Here is a 17,451-nt window from a genome sequence, read left to right on the forward strand (position 1 = left end):
TCGACCCTATCAACCAGGAGGTCACAGTTCGATTCCTGGACAAGGCACATGCCCAGGTTGTGGGCTCGATCCCCAGTGAGGGGGCATGTGGGAGGCAGCCAATCAATGATTCACTCATCACTAATCTTCTGTCTCTCTCTCCCTCTCCCCTTCTCTCTGAAATCAATGAAAAAGAAATGCAGCCTTTTTCTAGTGTCTTCTTTTTCCTTGTCTCCAGACAGACCTGAGAATTCTCAGCTGACTGGCGTGCCACTCACAGGGCTGAAGAGCAGCATTTCATTTCCTCACTGGAAATGGATTCATACCATGGTTCTGCTTCAGACCCAGGGCAAGGGCAGTTGTTTCTCTCGTACACTCAGCTGTCTGGGTTACACTGCGCCCACCCGGGGTGGTAGCAGACACAGTGCGCTCCAGCCTCCATTATTACCATGAAGATTCTGCATCCTACTACCCTAATGCCCGGAATGTCTAGGATGTATTTACAACAGGCCTGGCGCTTTTCCCACATACTCCACAGAAGGAGAGAAAGCCCATGGTCACAGGAAGGTGGCATTCACAAGTTCTGTGTTTTGTTTGTTGTTTATGCTCTAGCTTCCAAAGACTCTCCTACTTGGCACTCTTGGAATTTCCCATATTTAAATCCTGAAATGACTTGCGCTATTGCTCTTTACTGAGTTCCAAGTCTGGAGGCATCATGAGAGCAGGGCTTATCTTCAGTAAAGGGTCACCTGTTATCATTCGGAATAGGGACTAGAGATTTCAGAAAATACAGGGTGGGCAAAGGTAGGTTTACAGTTGTAATAAAAGTAATGAACACAATAATTAATAAATAAAAGTAATGAACACAATAATTAATAAATAATAATACAAGAATAAACTCTGTGTTTTGTGTACTCACAACTATAAACCTCCTTTTCCCCAACCCTGTATATCAGCAACATTTAAAAAATAATGGTGATCGGATTCCAGTCATAATTCTGGAATTACACCGGCCATATGCAGAGTAGCTTAAAACTAACTTCTAAGGCAGTGATGGTGAACCTTTTGAGCTCGGCATGTCAGCATTTTGAAAAACCCTAACTTAATTCTGGTGCCATGTCACATATAGAAATTTTTTTATCTTTGCAACCATAGTAAAACAAAGACTTATATTTTTGATATTTATTTTACATATTTAAATGCCATTTAACAAAGAAAAATCAACCAAAAAAAAAATGAGTTCGCATATCACCTCTGACATGCGTGTCATAGGTTCGCCAACACTGCTCTAAGGACATCTTCAAATTATTTGGTAAAATCATTTTCAGGCAAAATGTAACCAAAGGCAACCCTGAAAGCCACTCTCCACCAGGTAATTAAAATGGTTACGATGGATAATTTGCATGAACCAGGTTTCTTTCTGTAGGTTTCTTGGATAGGTGTTTCACTGACATGAAATTCAAGAATCCAAGCTGAGCTTTTTTGGTGCTAAAAAATGTATGTTAAAAAGCCAAGATGGTTCAGAAATCTCTCCTGGCTGCAAGCCAGGGAGGTATGGCCATTTACTAGCTAATGTGATCAGTACAGGCAACTAAATTTGACAGGCAAAGCATCTCCACTTACTTTACATATGAAAAAATAAGTGTTTAAAATGGTATCCTGTAGAATTACTTTTGTTTTCTGCATCACAAAGCTGCAAGAACCAATTTTATTTTTGAAAAGATAATGCTGAGAAGAAAGATCAGGTAAGACTCATAATACAGGAATTGGAATCAGAGGTGTTTTCTAAAATTCGAGTCACCCTTTTGGAAGATTGCAAGGTCAGCATTTTGGGATTTATAATTGGTGGAGTTTCCTTTAAAAAAAAATCCAATACATTAAAATACACAAACACCTAACTACCAGGGCTGATAGCCACGTGGCACAGATCTATGTGACCATACTGGTTGTTAAAATAGTAACAAACCTTTGTACTGTAAATAGATAGATACTGCCTTAAATGTTTTGAGTGCCCACCCTCCCCTTATCCCCTGCAGGACTCCCCGGTCTTCTTGTGGTCCAGTACAGGGAAGGGCAACAGCTGGCCTAGCTGGGCCTCCTCCTGCTCCCACATTCTGACACCGATTCTTACCCGTTGGGTACGCCCCTCCGTGCAGGTTGTTACATATTTTGAAGATAACTTCTGAGTTAACCAGCGAAATCAAGGAATGATTATTCACATCACAAAACCTTTCCTTTCTCTATAAAATTATCATAGAATTCCTTTAACGAAGATCTACTTTAAATGCAGACCTTTTCAACACACTATGTGGACAAATTAAACATCCTCATTTCATTATCTGAGCACCATAGGTGTTGGACGAATTGTCCAAATAATTGCCTTACTGCAGCCTAACTTAATTTATGAGCCAGAAGCAGAAACACTCAGTAGAAAAGTTCAGTTCAATCTCTAGCTTCTCGCTGATGGCTGGACACTGGTCAGAATGGTTTCTGTTGGGAAAAGGCTTCCCCTGCTCCCCTGTTTAAGCTTCCCTGGATGATACTTGTACAGCACAGAGGAAAACAGAACAGTTGGTCACATGCACGAGACATTTGAGATAATGAACTTACTCTTGTGGTCTTAATTTTATTGCCTGTAGCGCACATCCAGCCGGAATTGTCAGGGAGCGTCTTGCATTCTTCTCCCTCAAGACAAGGCTCCATCTCACACCACCATTTCCCAATCACTATGGAGGCTGTTCAAAAACAGGAAACAAGTGTTTGCGATTCACTCACACAGCCCGGCTGCTGCGGCTGCTCCGCTGATACAGCGCTCTCGGAAGCAGCAGGTCTTCCTTACCCTCCGCGGCTGGCTAAGAATACTCTATTTAGAAGAGTAAGATTTAAGTTTACGCCTTACAATGCAAATGGAATTATGTCGTCTGGTTTCATCAAACAGCATTTGGTCAAAAATCCCCTGGTATGAAATGATATGGACTGGAAAGGCTTAATTTTTGGAAGAAGTTTTATCTTGTTATTTTTTTGTAAAATCAAAATCGTGTACTATTTCTTTCCAGTGAAGGGGACAAATTGCCAACTGCTGTTCAGAATGACAGCCATTTTTTTTTTTTTTTTTCAGAAAGACCAGTTCATCCATCCAGCCCTAGGGTTTATTCCCCAGCCTAGGGCTGGTGAGAATTTTAATGGCCTACAAAAAGAAAAGATGAATCGACGGAAAGTACAAAAGAAAACCTGCAAAAAAAAGGAGTAATAATAAATGAAAATATTGTTTACAGTCAAAAGTATATCTGATACAGGCTGTGTTTTCTATTGAATATGTTTGACTTGAAGTGGGTGAAACTTTCAAAAGCTGAGTCCCTGATGGAACAGCCCTACCTTTCCGGCCACATCGGGGTGTTGGTGGGGGGGAGAGGGGGGGAAGCTGGCAGAGAACTTGGGGATGTTGACAGCCCACTGTTCTTGACAATGAGGTTTTACACAAGCGCTAGGCTGACTCACTCAGCACGAGTGTGGGAGTTCCACGTTTTTCTTAGTGCCCGGAGTGAAAGCCCTCTGTGGGCAAAATCCTGCTCCGCTTTTCTTTTTTTAAATTAAAAAAATTATTTATATTGATTTCAGGGAGGAAGGGAGAGGGAGAGAGAGATAGAAACATCAATGATGAGAGAGAACCATTGACTGGCTGCCTCCGGCACGCCCCCCACTGGGGATCAAGCCCACAACCCAGGCATGTGCCCTTGACCGGAATCGAACCTGGGACCCTAGAGGCCAATGCTCTATCCCAGCGGTTCTCAACCTGTGGGTCGCGACCCCTCTGGGGATCGAATGACCCTTTCACAGGGGTCGCCTAAGACCATAGGAAAACACATATATAATTGCATATTGTTTTTGTGATTAATCACTATGCTTTAATTATGTTCAATTTGTAACAATGAAAATACATCCTGCATATCAGATATTTACATTACGATTCATAACAGTAGCAAAATTACAGTTATGAAGTAGCAACGAAAATAATTTTATGGTTGGGGGTCACCACAACATGAGGAACTGTATTGAAGGGTCGCGGCATTAGGAAGGTTGAGAACCACTATTCTATCTACTGAGCCAAACCAGCCACAGCCTGCTCAGCTTTTCCATTCAAAGTCTTCAAAACATCCGATTGATTGATTTGCAGGACTGGAGTCTAGACCTTTACATCATCACTGTTAGGCACATTCTTGTCCCTCCCGGGATTTTCCTGTTATTCTCATTGTAGGTTTCAGGATTGAGGGCGTTGGGCTCCCAGTAAGCCGCCTCACCCAGTTTCCAGTGACCGCCCCCACCTGCCCCCACCTGCCCCCACCTGCGCCTGGTCCCACCCGCTGCTCTGGGGGACCTTTAGAAGAGACATAAATATCTGCTCCCCCTCCCCTGCTGCTCACACCACACCCTGGTCTCCCGGGCAGCGAGAGAAGGTGATAACATTTCTTAACCGCTCACAGCCTCCAGCGTCTCTTGCCTGGCTCCTTGGGGCAGGGGCCTAACCGTCACTCTTCACTCCTCGCGTGGGAGCCTCCATCATGGTGCTTCCTTCTCACAGACACAGAGGCACGAGGCCCCTGCGAGGGCCGCAGAGCAGTAACAGGAGACTGAGAAGAGCCCGCGGCGAGGGGCGGGCGCCTGACCCCTGTCCCCAAGGTCATCAGAGGACCAGGTGCGCCCGCAGAGGCTGCGCCCTCCTCCCCGCAGGCACTCAGGTCCCCGCCGTCAGGCTCCCTCCTCCCGTCCAGCCTTCCTCAGTCCTTGAGTGAAACGGCTGCAGGACCACGTGTGTCCACTCCTTACCTGGCAGGGACGCTCTTTCCCAGGGCAGTTTGCTTGTCTGTGATTTGTGCTTTATCTGTGGGTCACACCAAACCACGTAAAATGCGACCCATTAGACGGGGCAGCCCAGGAAGTCAGACCCTCCGAGGGCACAGTCCTGCCTGCGCATCCACTGCTTCTCGGTCTCCCGGCAGCGCAAGCAGCAGCGGGCGCGGATCCCAGGAGGCCCCGCATCAGGACGGCTCAGGGACCACCGGCCTGGGAAAGGGCTCTTACTGATGGGACTTAGCAGGTGGCAATGCTAAGTAAGAGAAGCATGTGTGTTGGCAACGGGGGACACGCATGAGGTCCGAAAGGAACAGCGCCTCGCCCAGGCCCCGGGGGCAGCTGGAAGTCCTGCCGGCAGGGTTCCCAGCGCCACAGGGGAGCCCCTCCTGCGCCGGGTCACACAGGCTGTCCCCCCACGCTGTCCACTGAGAGCCCATCTGACATTCAGCATCCCTGCCCTGCGTCCTCGCCGTCGACAATGGAACCCCCGGATCTTACTGCCTCACCCAGCGCCTTGGGGAGCCTTCGCCACCCGCTCCCGCAGAGGCGCAGCGACACTGGCCAGAGGCCGCCCCCCCCCCTCCCGCCCGCCCGCTCCGAGCCGACCTGCTTCGCTGCAAGCTAACCCAACCGTTCCTCTATCTCTGAAGTACACCCGTCGCCTCACTGGCCATGGTGACCGTGGGGAAAAGAATAGGCAAAGCACAGGTATCCCTTCAACTCAAGGCTGTGGAGACCCAGGGGCTCAGGGGGGAAGGAAGGGCTTTTCTAAGAGTGAGAACGCCCGCAGGAAACCCCCATTACTGCGCTCTGCACAGCTTTGGCCCTGCCTCTGGCCCACAGCACCCAGCTCGCTCTGGCTTCCCTCAAGATACCTTCCACACGTTCTGCCTGGTTTCTACAGGACAGGGCCATCTGAGTATGTATGTCTCTTCATGCTCCAGGCCAAGCTGCGGTCTTCAATCCCGGTTATTTTCATAAGTCGTCTACCCTGCGCTGTCTCTAAAAAACTTCCCAAAGAGAGCATTTCAAAGCGGCCTCCTTTTCGCCCAACTGGAAGCTGCATAAAACCTCCGGTTAACAAAAAGGAGCCAACAGCCATGCTATTTAACCGTTTTTGTGATGTTTCTCTTATGGCTACATTTATCATCATAAAAAATTAGTATTAAAAAGTCTTAGATGTCCTGAATGATAATAAAAATAACTGACTTTTTTGTAACCTTTTTAGATGTGTCTGTGTTAGGCACTTTAAAAGAATTGTATCAGTCTTCACAGCAACCTCGGAAAGTGGGGGGTACTCTGAACCCATTCTGCAGATGAGCAAGCTGAGCCCGTGTCCTGGCTGACAGGGAGTGAGTGCAGGAGTCAACACTAGCATCCAGGCGGGCCTGACCGCAGCGCTCCCGGTGTCACCCTTCTAAGGCTCACTCATCCTAGTTTTGTGTTTAGGATTCACAGAAGTTAACAAAGCATTTATTGACCACTGAGTGGAGGAATGAGCGCTCTCTGCTCTATTACTGTGGAAAATAAATTTCAAGCTGACACACTTGTGGAAAAAAAATACATTTGGTTTCTTGTAAAATTAAGTTAATTTAAAAATAATTCAGACAAGAAGGCAGTTTATATTATGCTTAGTTCTTCCTAGTCTGAGTTACACATGGCTTAATTTCATTAGTTACAGCATTTTAATAAAATTCCCGCTAGTGAATATGTTTGGAAGCCAAGAGAAACTTTGGAGGTAGATGCATAATTCTGTAAAAACTTCCCTCCCTGAGAAGAACCAAGTTAATGAAATATCAGCTGGAAACCCTCTCGCTTATCTGTGGCGATTACAAACGAGGGTCTTAAAGGTGCCTTAGCCCCAGGGTTCTGGGATTTGCTCGATGACTGTGCCAGGTTCAGAAAAATAGCTGATCTTCAACTTTTTAAAGAATGCTCAGCTTTCCTTGAGGGTCTCAAACTCACTAAAGCCACGTTAATCATGAGTCTCGATTTCGCCCTTACACAGGGTCACATGAGACTGTAACGGAGAACCAATCTGTCTTTCAGGGATAAACCTTAAATAGGCACAAATCCTTTCTATCTTATTGTTGGTCGCTTGCAGGCATTTCCCCGTGGGAACAGAACAAGGTACTAATAAGCGGTGGGCTTAATAAACATGGCAAATACACACGGTATTGCCTAAGAAGTGTAGTCCCTTTCTATAATTTCAATAGAAATAATGTTCGCTTTTTAATTCAGTAGTTGCCTTATGTAAAGCACTCCAGTTTGCGGAGACTGTAAAATAAGGCACATGACTTAGCCCTGCCCTCAGAGCTTACACTTCAGCTCAGGCGTCTCAGCATGGGCTATTGGCTGTGAGGCCTGCATTACCGTAGGAGGCATAAACGAGCCAAGTGCTGGGCCAGCAGCAAGCCCTGCATTGTGTCAGAAGCGCAGGCTCCCAGTGGACAGCAGCCCGAGAAAACCTAAACAGGAGAGCTCTCAAAAGCAAGGAGCTTGAGCTTTAAAATTTTTTTTAATTGTAATTTTTAAAGGAATGGTAAGTCAGTAAAGATTCGTATTTGGTGAGCAAAGGGAAGATGTGATTAAAGGGGTGGTTGGGGAAGCACTAGCAGAACATCTGGCATTAGCATATTTACTGTAAATGTTACCATCACCATCATCACCTTGGCAGTGACGTGCAAGATGGAAGAAGACAGAAGCAAGCCACTGAGAGGTCAGTGAGCACCACAGCGTCAAACAGAGAAGGGAAAGGGCTTGATTTTTGGATGCCTCCTCTGCAGTTGTGAAGAACGGCAGAGCTGCAACTGAGGAAACATTATGGCCAGTAACTCAACCCCAACCGTGTTGGACTCAGCCATTAGCCCGTGTGCCTCCTGCCTACTCGCCAGGCAGTGAATTCCTTGAGGATCACGCTGCATTCATCTTTGAATGGCATAGAATTTGTCAAAACTGGTTTGCAACTTATAAATGAATAAAAAATGAAACAAAATGAGAAAGAAAACATAGTGCCTGTATCAAAGGATGGGGAGGATCACATGAAAAATGCATGCGAAGCACCAGCAGAGCATCTGGCGTTCGTAAATGTACAATAAATACTAGCTATCATCACCATCAACAGCAGCAGCAGCCGCCCATTTTTATAACTCCAAAGGATGAAATCACTCCCAAGCAGAGAAGGCATTCATCACAAAGTTAGAGAGAAAACCACTGTTCTTCGATATTATGCCAAACTCTTAGCTCACTTCTATGACTTATGAAAGTTTCAGCATAAATTAAATGGTTGAACATATCGTTTCATTCATGTTCCCAGAAGTAGGTTCTAAGTACATCAATCAAGAACAAGTTTAGGCTCATTTTTGTGCAACCTGTCATACAGTTTAAAGCAGTGGCTGGAACTCCATCAGCAGGGACTGGGCAGCTAGCTCTCTAGCCGCCCCTTTGCACAGGTGGTTGGAACAGGTGTTACAATGCTCTTTTTCAAAAGACCTGCAGTGGCTCTCTGTGTGTTACTGTCTTCAGAAAATTAAAGGCTTTGAATGCTATGCCTGCAGTCATTCCAAACCCCCTCTTTCCTCTGAGCCCACATTTCAGGACAGAGTTTATACAGAGGCACGTGTAAAGACGGAGGTAAGCTCTTGGGCTGTGATAGAAGTACCTGGGTTTAGAAGTTAGCCCTACCACTTCCTGGCGGTGTGCCTTGGGAAAATCCCCCAGTTCTAGTCTCAGGTTCCAGAGTTATAAATGGAGTTAAAAATCACTACGGCTTATAGTGAATTTTAGATGAGATAAAGTACTTAGCATAGTAGCTAATAAGCTTTATACTCAACACATGCACTCTCTAACCAGCTAAGTATGCATCCATACAATTACTGTTTTAGAGAGCTAATGCCTTATCTTTAATGGAAGCGTATACTGATTCTTGGATGTCTATATTATTTTTTTACTGACTAGACTGTATTTCTTTGTAGGATTTACAATATATTTCTTTTTGTTGAATTTATTGGGGTGACATTAGTTAATAAAATCATGTAGGTTTCAGGTGTACAACTCTACATCATCTGCAGATTGTATTTTGTGTTTGCCACCCAAGTCTGGTCTCCTTCCATCACCATTTATCCCCCTTTTACCTACACTATATCCCAAAGTCATAACAGCCGATGATGGGGTTATTGGCATTGCTCACCTATACCAGTGGTTCTCAACCTTGGCTGCACATTAGAATCACCTGGGAATCTTTTTAAAATCCTGATTTCTGGGCCTCATCCTCCGGAAATTCTATTTCTTTGTTATGGGGTGGGGCCACAACATTAGTAACAAAGAAACAGAATTTCCGGAGGATGAGGCCCAGAAAACAGGATTTTAAAAAGATTCCCAAGTGCCGAAACCGGTTTGGCTCAGTGGATAGAGCGTCGGCTTGCGGACTGGAGGGTCCCAGGTTCGATTCCGGTCAAGGGCATGTACCTGGGTTGCAGGCACATCCCCAGTAGGAGATGTGCAGGAGGCAGCTGATTGATGTTTCTCTCTCATCAATGTTTCTAACTCTCTATCTCTCTCCCCTCCTTTCTGTAAAAAATCAATAAAATATATTTTTTAAAAAAAGAAAAAAAAGAAACGTCTGTTTAAAAAAAAAAAAAAAGATTCCCAGGTGATTCTAATGTGCAGCAAGGTTGAGAACCACTGTCCTATACAAATTCAATGCTTTTCAAACTGGGGCAATTTTATGTTGGTGAGGTTGCAGGTGAGGGTGTGGATTGCAAACTGGGCAGTATTTAAAACCAGAAGATAAATATGATATAATTTTATTGAATGGTAGTTTTTCTTAAAGGTATTTAAAGACAAAAGTTATCTTTTATTCATTCAAAAGTTATTTGTTAGCTGCTGTGCTGGGAATAAAGACAGTTTATACTCTAAAGTGGAATGCAGTCTCTTATGGGAGATATACACTAAATGTAATGATGCAATAATATATACTGAGGAATAGTGATACACAAAAAGTTACAATGTGCTATAATGGAAACTAAAAGGTGGGTGTGATTTAGGTTGTCAGGGTGATGGTGGTAAGAGAAGCTCTCCTTGATAAAATAATTTAACAACTAAGTAATCAACAAAATAATTCTTATATTAAAGCATATATGTATATGTAATAAGGAAAAAGGCTAACTTCACAGGAATTGGAAGTAATACGCAAACCATAAAAGAAATCTTTTCCTTGTCATGGGTTGTGCCAACCTGTTTTATCAGAAGGCAGGGATACAGTTCATTGTTCTTTGACAAAAGCTGTCTCCTCTGGTGAGAAGAAATTTTTAGGGACTTTTTGCAAAATCAGGGAAGTGCCCCTAATGCCTACCAATAATAATACTCTTCTTCTGAAACTGCACACCAGGGCTGGAGCCCCTGGCTTATTCTGCATTGTCAATACAGTAGTCCCTCCTTATCCATGATTTTGCTTTTTATAATTTCAGTTACCTGGGATCAACTGTGGTTGAAAATACATGAATGGTATTTATTGAAAAATACACATATAAGTGAGCCTGCACAGTTCAAACCCATGTTGTTCAAGGGTCAAATATATATTCTTATAATTGCTGTATTTTATTATTAGTTATTTTTGTTAATATCTTACTGTGCCTGATTTATAAATTCAACTTATCCTAGGCATGTATATACAGGAAACAGACTAGGAAGGGTTTGGTACTAGTAGTGGTTGCAGGAATCACTGGGGTCTTGGATTGCATTCCTGTGGGGAAGGGAGATGTCTGTACATGCAAATCTATTGCTCCATCCACTCATAAGTCAAACACTGGATGCTTGTCTTGCTTTCACTAAATTGATGATTTTATTTTAGAATAAATTCAGCATGTCTTCTTGCATTTGTATAGGTACGTAACTTTAACGTATGGTTAAATATTATGCTTATTAAGTAAATACCCTACTTTACATTCCCTGTATTTTCGTATTTAGTATTCTGTCTGTATTTAAAATATTTAAGTGTGACCTTGAAGTTTATAACAGATAGTTTTTTTGTTGAGATACAAACATTTTGATGTTCTCAACCACAGAAATCTTTACATTTCCCTCCACAGTTCTAAGTGTAGTATATTTTCTTTTCTAGAATTCAAAGCACACTGATCATCAAAAGGAAAATACACATCACCCATAATCCCATTGGGTGGAGGTAGACCATTACATATGTTTTGCCTCAGACTTTCTCTCTGACTATTCTTGACACGGCATCCAGAATGATCTTTTAAAATGCAAATAATTTCATATTCCTCCTCTGCCTAAACTCTCCAATGGGTTCCATCACATAGAATAAATTATAAACACCTTGCTACATACCTTTCAAAGATCCATGCTATTTGAACCCTCCCATCTCTTAGGTCATGTTTTCTACCATCCCCACTCCACTCCACATTTTTTCCAATCTCTCCACCCCTTGCAAAGGAGGAACTTTTTAAAATTTGTAAATTTTAAATTCATAAGACCTAGTAGTAACCTGTTCCCTTTTCACATTTCCTTATTAAATTCCTTAACAAGTGATAAAACATAAGCAGAATATTGCAAAATCAAAATCACTTTTTGTTTGATAAAGAGGTTTGTCCATCTCTTTTCTTATTTGGTTCACCCTCTGTCTTGGACGTGTTCTCCCAGGGTTGACACTGACCTAGCCTAAATGCAGTTGTGCCTGTTTAGAGTGTTCTTTCTTGATCATTTACCTAAAATAATCCACACCCACCTCACCCTGCTATTTTCCCCTTCTACCTGCTATGACTTCCTTCATAACAGTACTACTCCCTGAATTCACACATTTTCAGTTTTCTTGGGTATTTTTCCTTCCCTCCCACTTGATTGTAAAATTCATGAGGCTTGAACGTTGTCTTCCCAAGTGTCTACAACAGTGCTGGCACATAGTAGGTGATCAATATTTATTTTTTAAAACAGTTGAATAAATGCATAGACCAACACAATTTGTAACATAAATTTTTTTTATAAAAGTAAGATTATATAGCATACTGTACTCTAATTTAAAACTTAACCACAGAATCATAAACATTTTTTCCTTGACTATAAATGAATTAAATGCATCATTATTTTAACACCTGAATGATATCCATAGCAGGACTGTGGATTTATTTATTTAACCACCTAATTTATTTAACCACTCCTTTCCTATTGGAAATTTAACGTTTGTGTGTATGGTTGGAGGTTTGTTGGTAGAAAGAACGTTTGTATAAGTACTCTTAAACATATACTCTTTGCAAGTGTATTTAATTATTTTCTCAGGATGAATTACAAGGAATGAAATTTCTTAAAGGGGAAAAAGGGGGTTAGTACTTGATATATATAGTCATATTATCCTACAGAAAAATTGTACTAACTGCTATTTTCGCCACAAATACCCACTTCTCTGCACAGCTTCATCAACACTGAATTCCTAATGGTGTTAGTGAGGCGTGGGTTTTTCTTTTGGGGATACGGAAACATGTGGCTTAGCCAGCTGGTGAGCCCAGCCAACTGCCAGCCCTCAGAGTTCATCTGGACTATATATAGAGCAGATCTAATATAGCAATAAAATCTCAATTTCTTTGTGAATAACTTCCTCTCAAAGAAACTCAACTGATATGAAGGGAGAATGAAGAGGTCAAGCCTACTGGAGGCTCTAAGCCAGGGGTGGGGAACCTTCTCTCTGCCAAGGGCCATTTGTTTATTTATAACATAATTCGCTGGCCATACAAAATTATAACTTAAAAAGTAGCCAGCTATATTTGGTCCAACACGTAATTTAATCACCCCTAATGCCTTGGCAGGGCCAGACCAATTGATTTTGTGGGTCTTAAATGGCCTGTCGGGTGGACCCTCCCGACTTCAAGCCTAAGCCAAAACCAACAAGCCAACCAACTAACTAAAACACGCCAAATTCATGCCTTTGTGTTAATGGGTGTTTCTTGTTATTCTGATGGTACACATATCTTTTAAGTTTAGCCAGCTCAGTGAGGAGAAACTTGCAATTTCAGAACAGAACTGGAATTCCTATCATCGTGGTTGTCACTTCTTTAAAAAAAAAAAAATTAAAGCTTTATTGTTGAAAATATTACATATGAACCCTTTTTGCCCCATTGACCCCATCCTGCCCGCCCCCCCTACCCCCCCCCCCGCCCACTCTCCCTCAGGCCATCACTGCTCCATTGTCTGTGTCCATGAGCCATGCATATTTGCATACAAGGTCCTTGATTGATTACTTCCCATCCACTCACTCTCCCCTGCCTTCCCTCTGAGATTCTGCACTCTGTTCCATGTCTCTGGATCCACTCTGTTCATCAGTTTATTTTGTTCATTTGGTTCCACATATGAGTAAGATGATGTGACACTTGTCTTTCTCAGACTGGCTTATTTTGCTTAGCATAATACTTTCCTGGTCCTTCCATACTGTCTTAAAGGGTAAGAGATGCTTCATTTTTACTGCTGCATAGTATTCTCTGGCGTAAATGTCCCAGGTATTTCTTATCCACTCATTTACTGATGGGCACTTGGGCAGTTTCCAGATCTTAGCTATTGTAAATTGTGCTTTCTGATTGGTGTTTTGGGTCTCTTAGATATATTCCTAGAAGTGGAATCACTGGGTCAAATGGCAGTTCCATATTTAATTTTGTGGAAACTCCATACTGTTTTCCATAATGGCTGCACCAGTCTGCATTCCCACCAGCAATATACTAGGGTTTCCTTTTCTCCACAATCTCGCCAGCACTTGTCATTTGTTGATGATAGCCATTCTGATAGCTTTGCGGAGATACTTCATTGTCATTTTAATTTGCATCTTTCTGATGATCAGTGACTTTGAACATTTTTTCATATGCCTCTTGGCCATCTGTATGTCCACTTTGGAGAAGTGTCATTTAGGTCCTTTGCCCATTTTTTTAAATTGGATTGTTTGTCTTCCTTTTGTTAAGTTATATGAGTTCCTTATAGATTTTGGATATTAACCTTTCATCAGATGTGTCAATTCCCAATATGTTCTCCTATACAGTGGGTTCCCTTTTCATTCTGTTGATAGTTCCTTTGGCAGTGCAGAAGCTTTTTATTTTGATGTGGTCCTATTTGTTTATTTTCTCCTGAGTTTCCTGTATTCTAGGAGATGTATTGGTAAACACATTGCTACAAAAGATGTCTGAGATTTTGCTGCCTATAGTTTCTTCCAGGATTTTTATGGTTTCACGACTCACATTTAAGTCTTTATCCACTTTGAATGTACTCTTCAGTATGGTGTAAGCTGGTGGTCTAGTTTCATTTTGTTGCATATATCTGTCCAATTTTCCCAACACAATTTATTAAAGAGACTGTCTTGACTGCTTTGTATATTCTTGCCTCCTTTATCAAATATGAATTGAGTATAATGGCTTTGGTCAATTTCTGGGTCTCTCTTTTTTCACATTGATCTATATGCCTGTTCCTGTGCCAATACCAGGCTGTTTTGATTATGGTATCTTTGTAGTAAAACTTGATATATGGTAGTGCAGCTGTTCTCAACCTGTGGGTCACTACCCCTTTCACAGGGGTGCCCTAAGACCATCCTGCATATCAGATATTTACATTACGATTCATAACAGTAGCAACATTACAGTTATGAAGTAGCAATGAAAATAATTTTATGGTTGGGTCACAACATGAGGAACTGTATTTAAAGGGCTAGAAGGTTGAGAACCACTGTGGTAGTGGGATCCCTCCAACCTTGTTCTTCTTTCTCAAGATTGCTGCGGCTATTTGGGGTCTTTTTTGGTTCCATATAAATTTTTGGAATATTTGTTCTAGATCTGTGAAATATGCTGTTGGTATTTTAATAGGGATTGCATTGAATCTGTAGATTTCTTTGGGTAATATGGATGTTTAATGATGCTAATTCTACCAATCCATGAACATAGTATACTAGAGGCCTGATGCATGAAATTCATGCTAGGGGCTAGGCCCTCATAGCTATGGCAGCCCCAGCTTCATCTGGAAGGTTTTCCAGAAGGACGTCCGGAAGTTCCTTCAGCTGTCTGGTCTAATTAGCATATTATGCTTTTATTATTATAGATTCTTTGACTTGCTTACTAGTATATCTTCCTCTATTTCTTTTTTCAAAATCCTGTAGTTTTCTGAGTACAAGTCTTTTAACTCCTTGGTTAAGTTTATTCCTAAGTATCTTACCTTTTTGTTGCAATGGTAAATGGGATTGTGTGTTTAGTTTCTCTTTCTGAAAATTCAACCTCTATGTCATTTATTTCTGCTCTAATCTTTATTATTTCCTTCCTCCTACTTACTCTGTGCTTTTCTTGTTATTCTCTTTTTAATTCTTTAAGTTGTGGACTTACATAGTTTATTATTAATTTTTCTTATTTTTTGAGGTAGGCCTGTAGTGCTAAGAATTTCTTTCTCAGAACTGTTTTCACTGTGTCCCATAGATTTGGGGTAGTTGTATGTTCATTTTCATTTGTTTCCAGGAAGTTTTTGATTTTTTTATATTAATGGTAACCCATTCATTGTTTAATAACATGCTATTTAGCCTCTATGTTTTTGAATATTTTTACTGTAGTTGATATCTAATTTCATTTCATTGTGATCTGAGAAGATGCTTGATATGATTTCAATTTTCCTGAATGTGTAGAGACTAGTTTCGTATCCTAGCATGTGCTCTATCATTGAGAATGACCCATGTGCACTTGAAAAGAATGTATATTCTGGATCGTTGGGGTGAAATGTTCTATAAATGTCAATTAAAACTATCTGATCCAGGGTGTCATCTAGAGTCACTGTTTCCTTGTTAATTTTTTGTCTGGAAGATCTATCCAGCGAATTCATTGGAGGAATTAAAGTCCCCATACCATGACTGTATTGCTGTTGATATCTCCCTTAAAGTCCTCTAGAAGTTTTTTTTTATATATATTTAGGTGCTCTTATAATGGGTGCATATATGTTCATCAGGATTATATCTTCTTGTTGGATCGATCTATTTGGTATTATGTAGTGACCTTTGTTGTCTCTTGTGAGGGCCTTCATTTTGAAGTCTATTTTATCAGGTATGAATATTATTACCCCAGCTTTTTTTGTTTTGTTTTGTTTCCATTTGCATGAAAAATATTTTTCCATCCTTTCACTCTCATCTTTTGTAAATCTTTTGTTCTGAGGTGGGTGTCTTGTAGATAGCATATAATTTGGTCATGTTTTTGCATCCATCCAGCTACCAGATGTCTTTTGATTGGAGCATTTAGTCCATTTACATTTAAGGTTATTATTGATAGGTACTTATTACCATTTTAATTCTGTATGCCTCTGTTTCTCTCTTTCTATTTCTTCTTCTCATTATGCAGTCCCATTAGCATTTCTTGCAGTTCTGGTTTGGTGCTGATATACTCCTTTAGCCTTTTTATTTTGAATGAGAGCCTTGCTGGATATAGTAATCTTGGCTTCAGATCCTTGCTTTTCATTACCTTGAATATTTCATGCCCTTTTGGTCTATAGAGCTTCTGATGAGAAATCAGCTGGCTGTCTTATGGGAGGTCATTTGTAGGAAACAATTTGCTTTTCTCTGGCTGCCTTTAAGAATCTCTCTTTGTCTTTAATTTTTGGCATTTTAATTATGATGTGTCTGTTTGGGTTCTTCTTGCTTGGGACTCTCTGTGCCTTCTGAACTTGTCTGACTTTTTCCTTCACTAGGTTAGGATAGTTTTCTGCCATTATTTCTTCAAAAATGTTCTTTATCCCTTGCTCACTTTCTTCTCCCTCTGGTACTCCTATTATGCAAATATTGTTATATTCCCTGCTATCCTGTAGCTCCCTTAAGTTGTCTTCCTGTTTTTTTTTAATTGTTTTTATTTTCTTGTTGGTTCTCTGATTGAGTGATTTTTTCCCACCCCATCTTCTAATTCACTGTTTCCATCCTCAGCGTACCTTAATCTGCTGAATGCTCCTTCCACTGTGTTCTTTATTAGTGCTATGTCATTTTTCATAGTTACTATATCTTTTCTCATGCTGTTGAGCATCTTTGGCATCATTATTATGAAGTCTGTATCTGATAAATTTCTTATCTCCATTTCATTTACCTCTCCTTCTGGAGAATTTTCTTGTTCTTTCATTTTGGGCTTGTTTTTTTTCTCTCCCCATTTTGGCTGCCTGTTTTGGTTTGTGTCTATGTAACAGGTAGGTCTTCTCTGACTCTCCATCTCTAGTGCAGGACAATGTCAGATGCTGTTTCTGACTGGTTCTGAGTACCGTTCAGAGCTATCAACAATCCATAGCTTATGGCTCCCTCTGCTGGGGCTGGGTCTCTTTGGAAAGGACCAAGGTGTGCACCAGGGTCTGGTTTTCCTGGCCAAGGGCCCAGAAGTAGATCAGACAAAGACTCAAAGCCTCCAGAGATACCCCTCTGCCTGTAATCTGATTGTTATCAGCTTTGATTTGCCTCAGGCTACAGATCACAGGATGAGGTGAGAGGTCTTCTAATAGGATATGTCAACTGCCTTTTCCCCAAGCAAAAATGATATGGATAGCAAAGTTCCTCCATGGATAGATGAGGGAATAACTTCTGCAGAGTGAGGGAATAGCTCAGCATAGGAAACTAGGGTGGCTGCCCTCCGAGAG

At 41.5% G+C, this 17,451-nt stretch overlaps 1 protein-coding gene across 1 annotated transcript in view; it reads right to left on the bottom strand.

Annotated features, from left to right (window-relative positions):
• The window catches only part of TAFA1 (TAFA chemokine like family member 1), a 499,757-nt gene that overhangs the window by 3,378 nt on the left and 478,928 nt on the right, over nucleotides 1-17,451 (bottom strand). Inside the window, exon 3 of the mRNA XM_059663020.1 lies at nucleotides 2,590-2,714. Coding sequence (XP_059519003.1) covers nucleotides 2,590-2,714 — 125 coding nt within the window. The remainder of the gene's footprint in view (nucleotides 1-2,589; nucleotides 2,715-17,451) is intronic.

This window comes from Myotis daubentonii, chromosome 14, assembly GCF_963259705.1.
Source record: "Myotis daubentonii chromosome 14, mMyoDau2.1, whole genome shotgun sequence".
In the NCBI taxonomy this organism is placed as follows: domain Eukaryota; kingdom Metazoa; phylum Chordata; class Mammalia; order Chiroptera; family Vespertilionidae; genus Myotis; species Myotis daubentonii.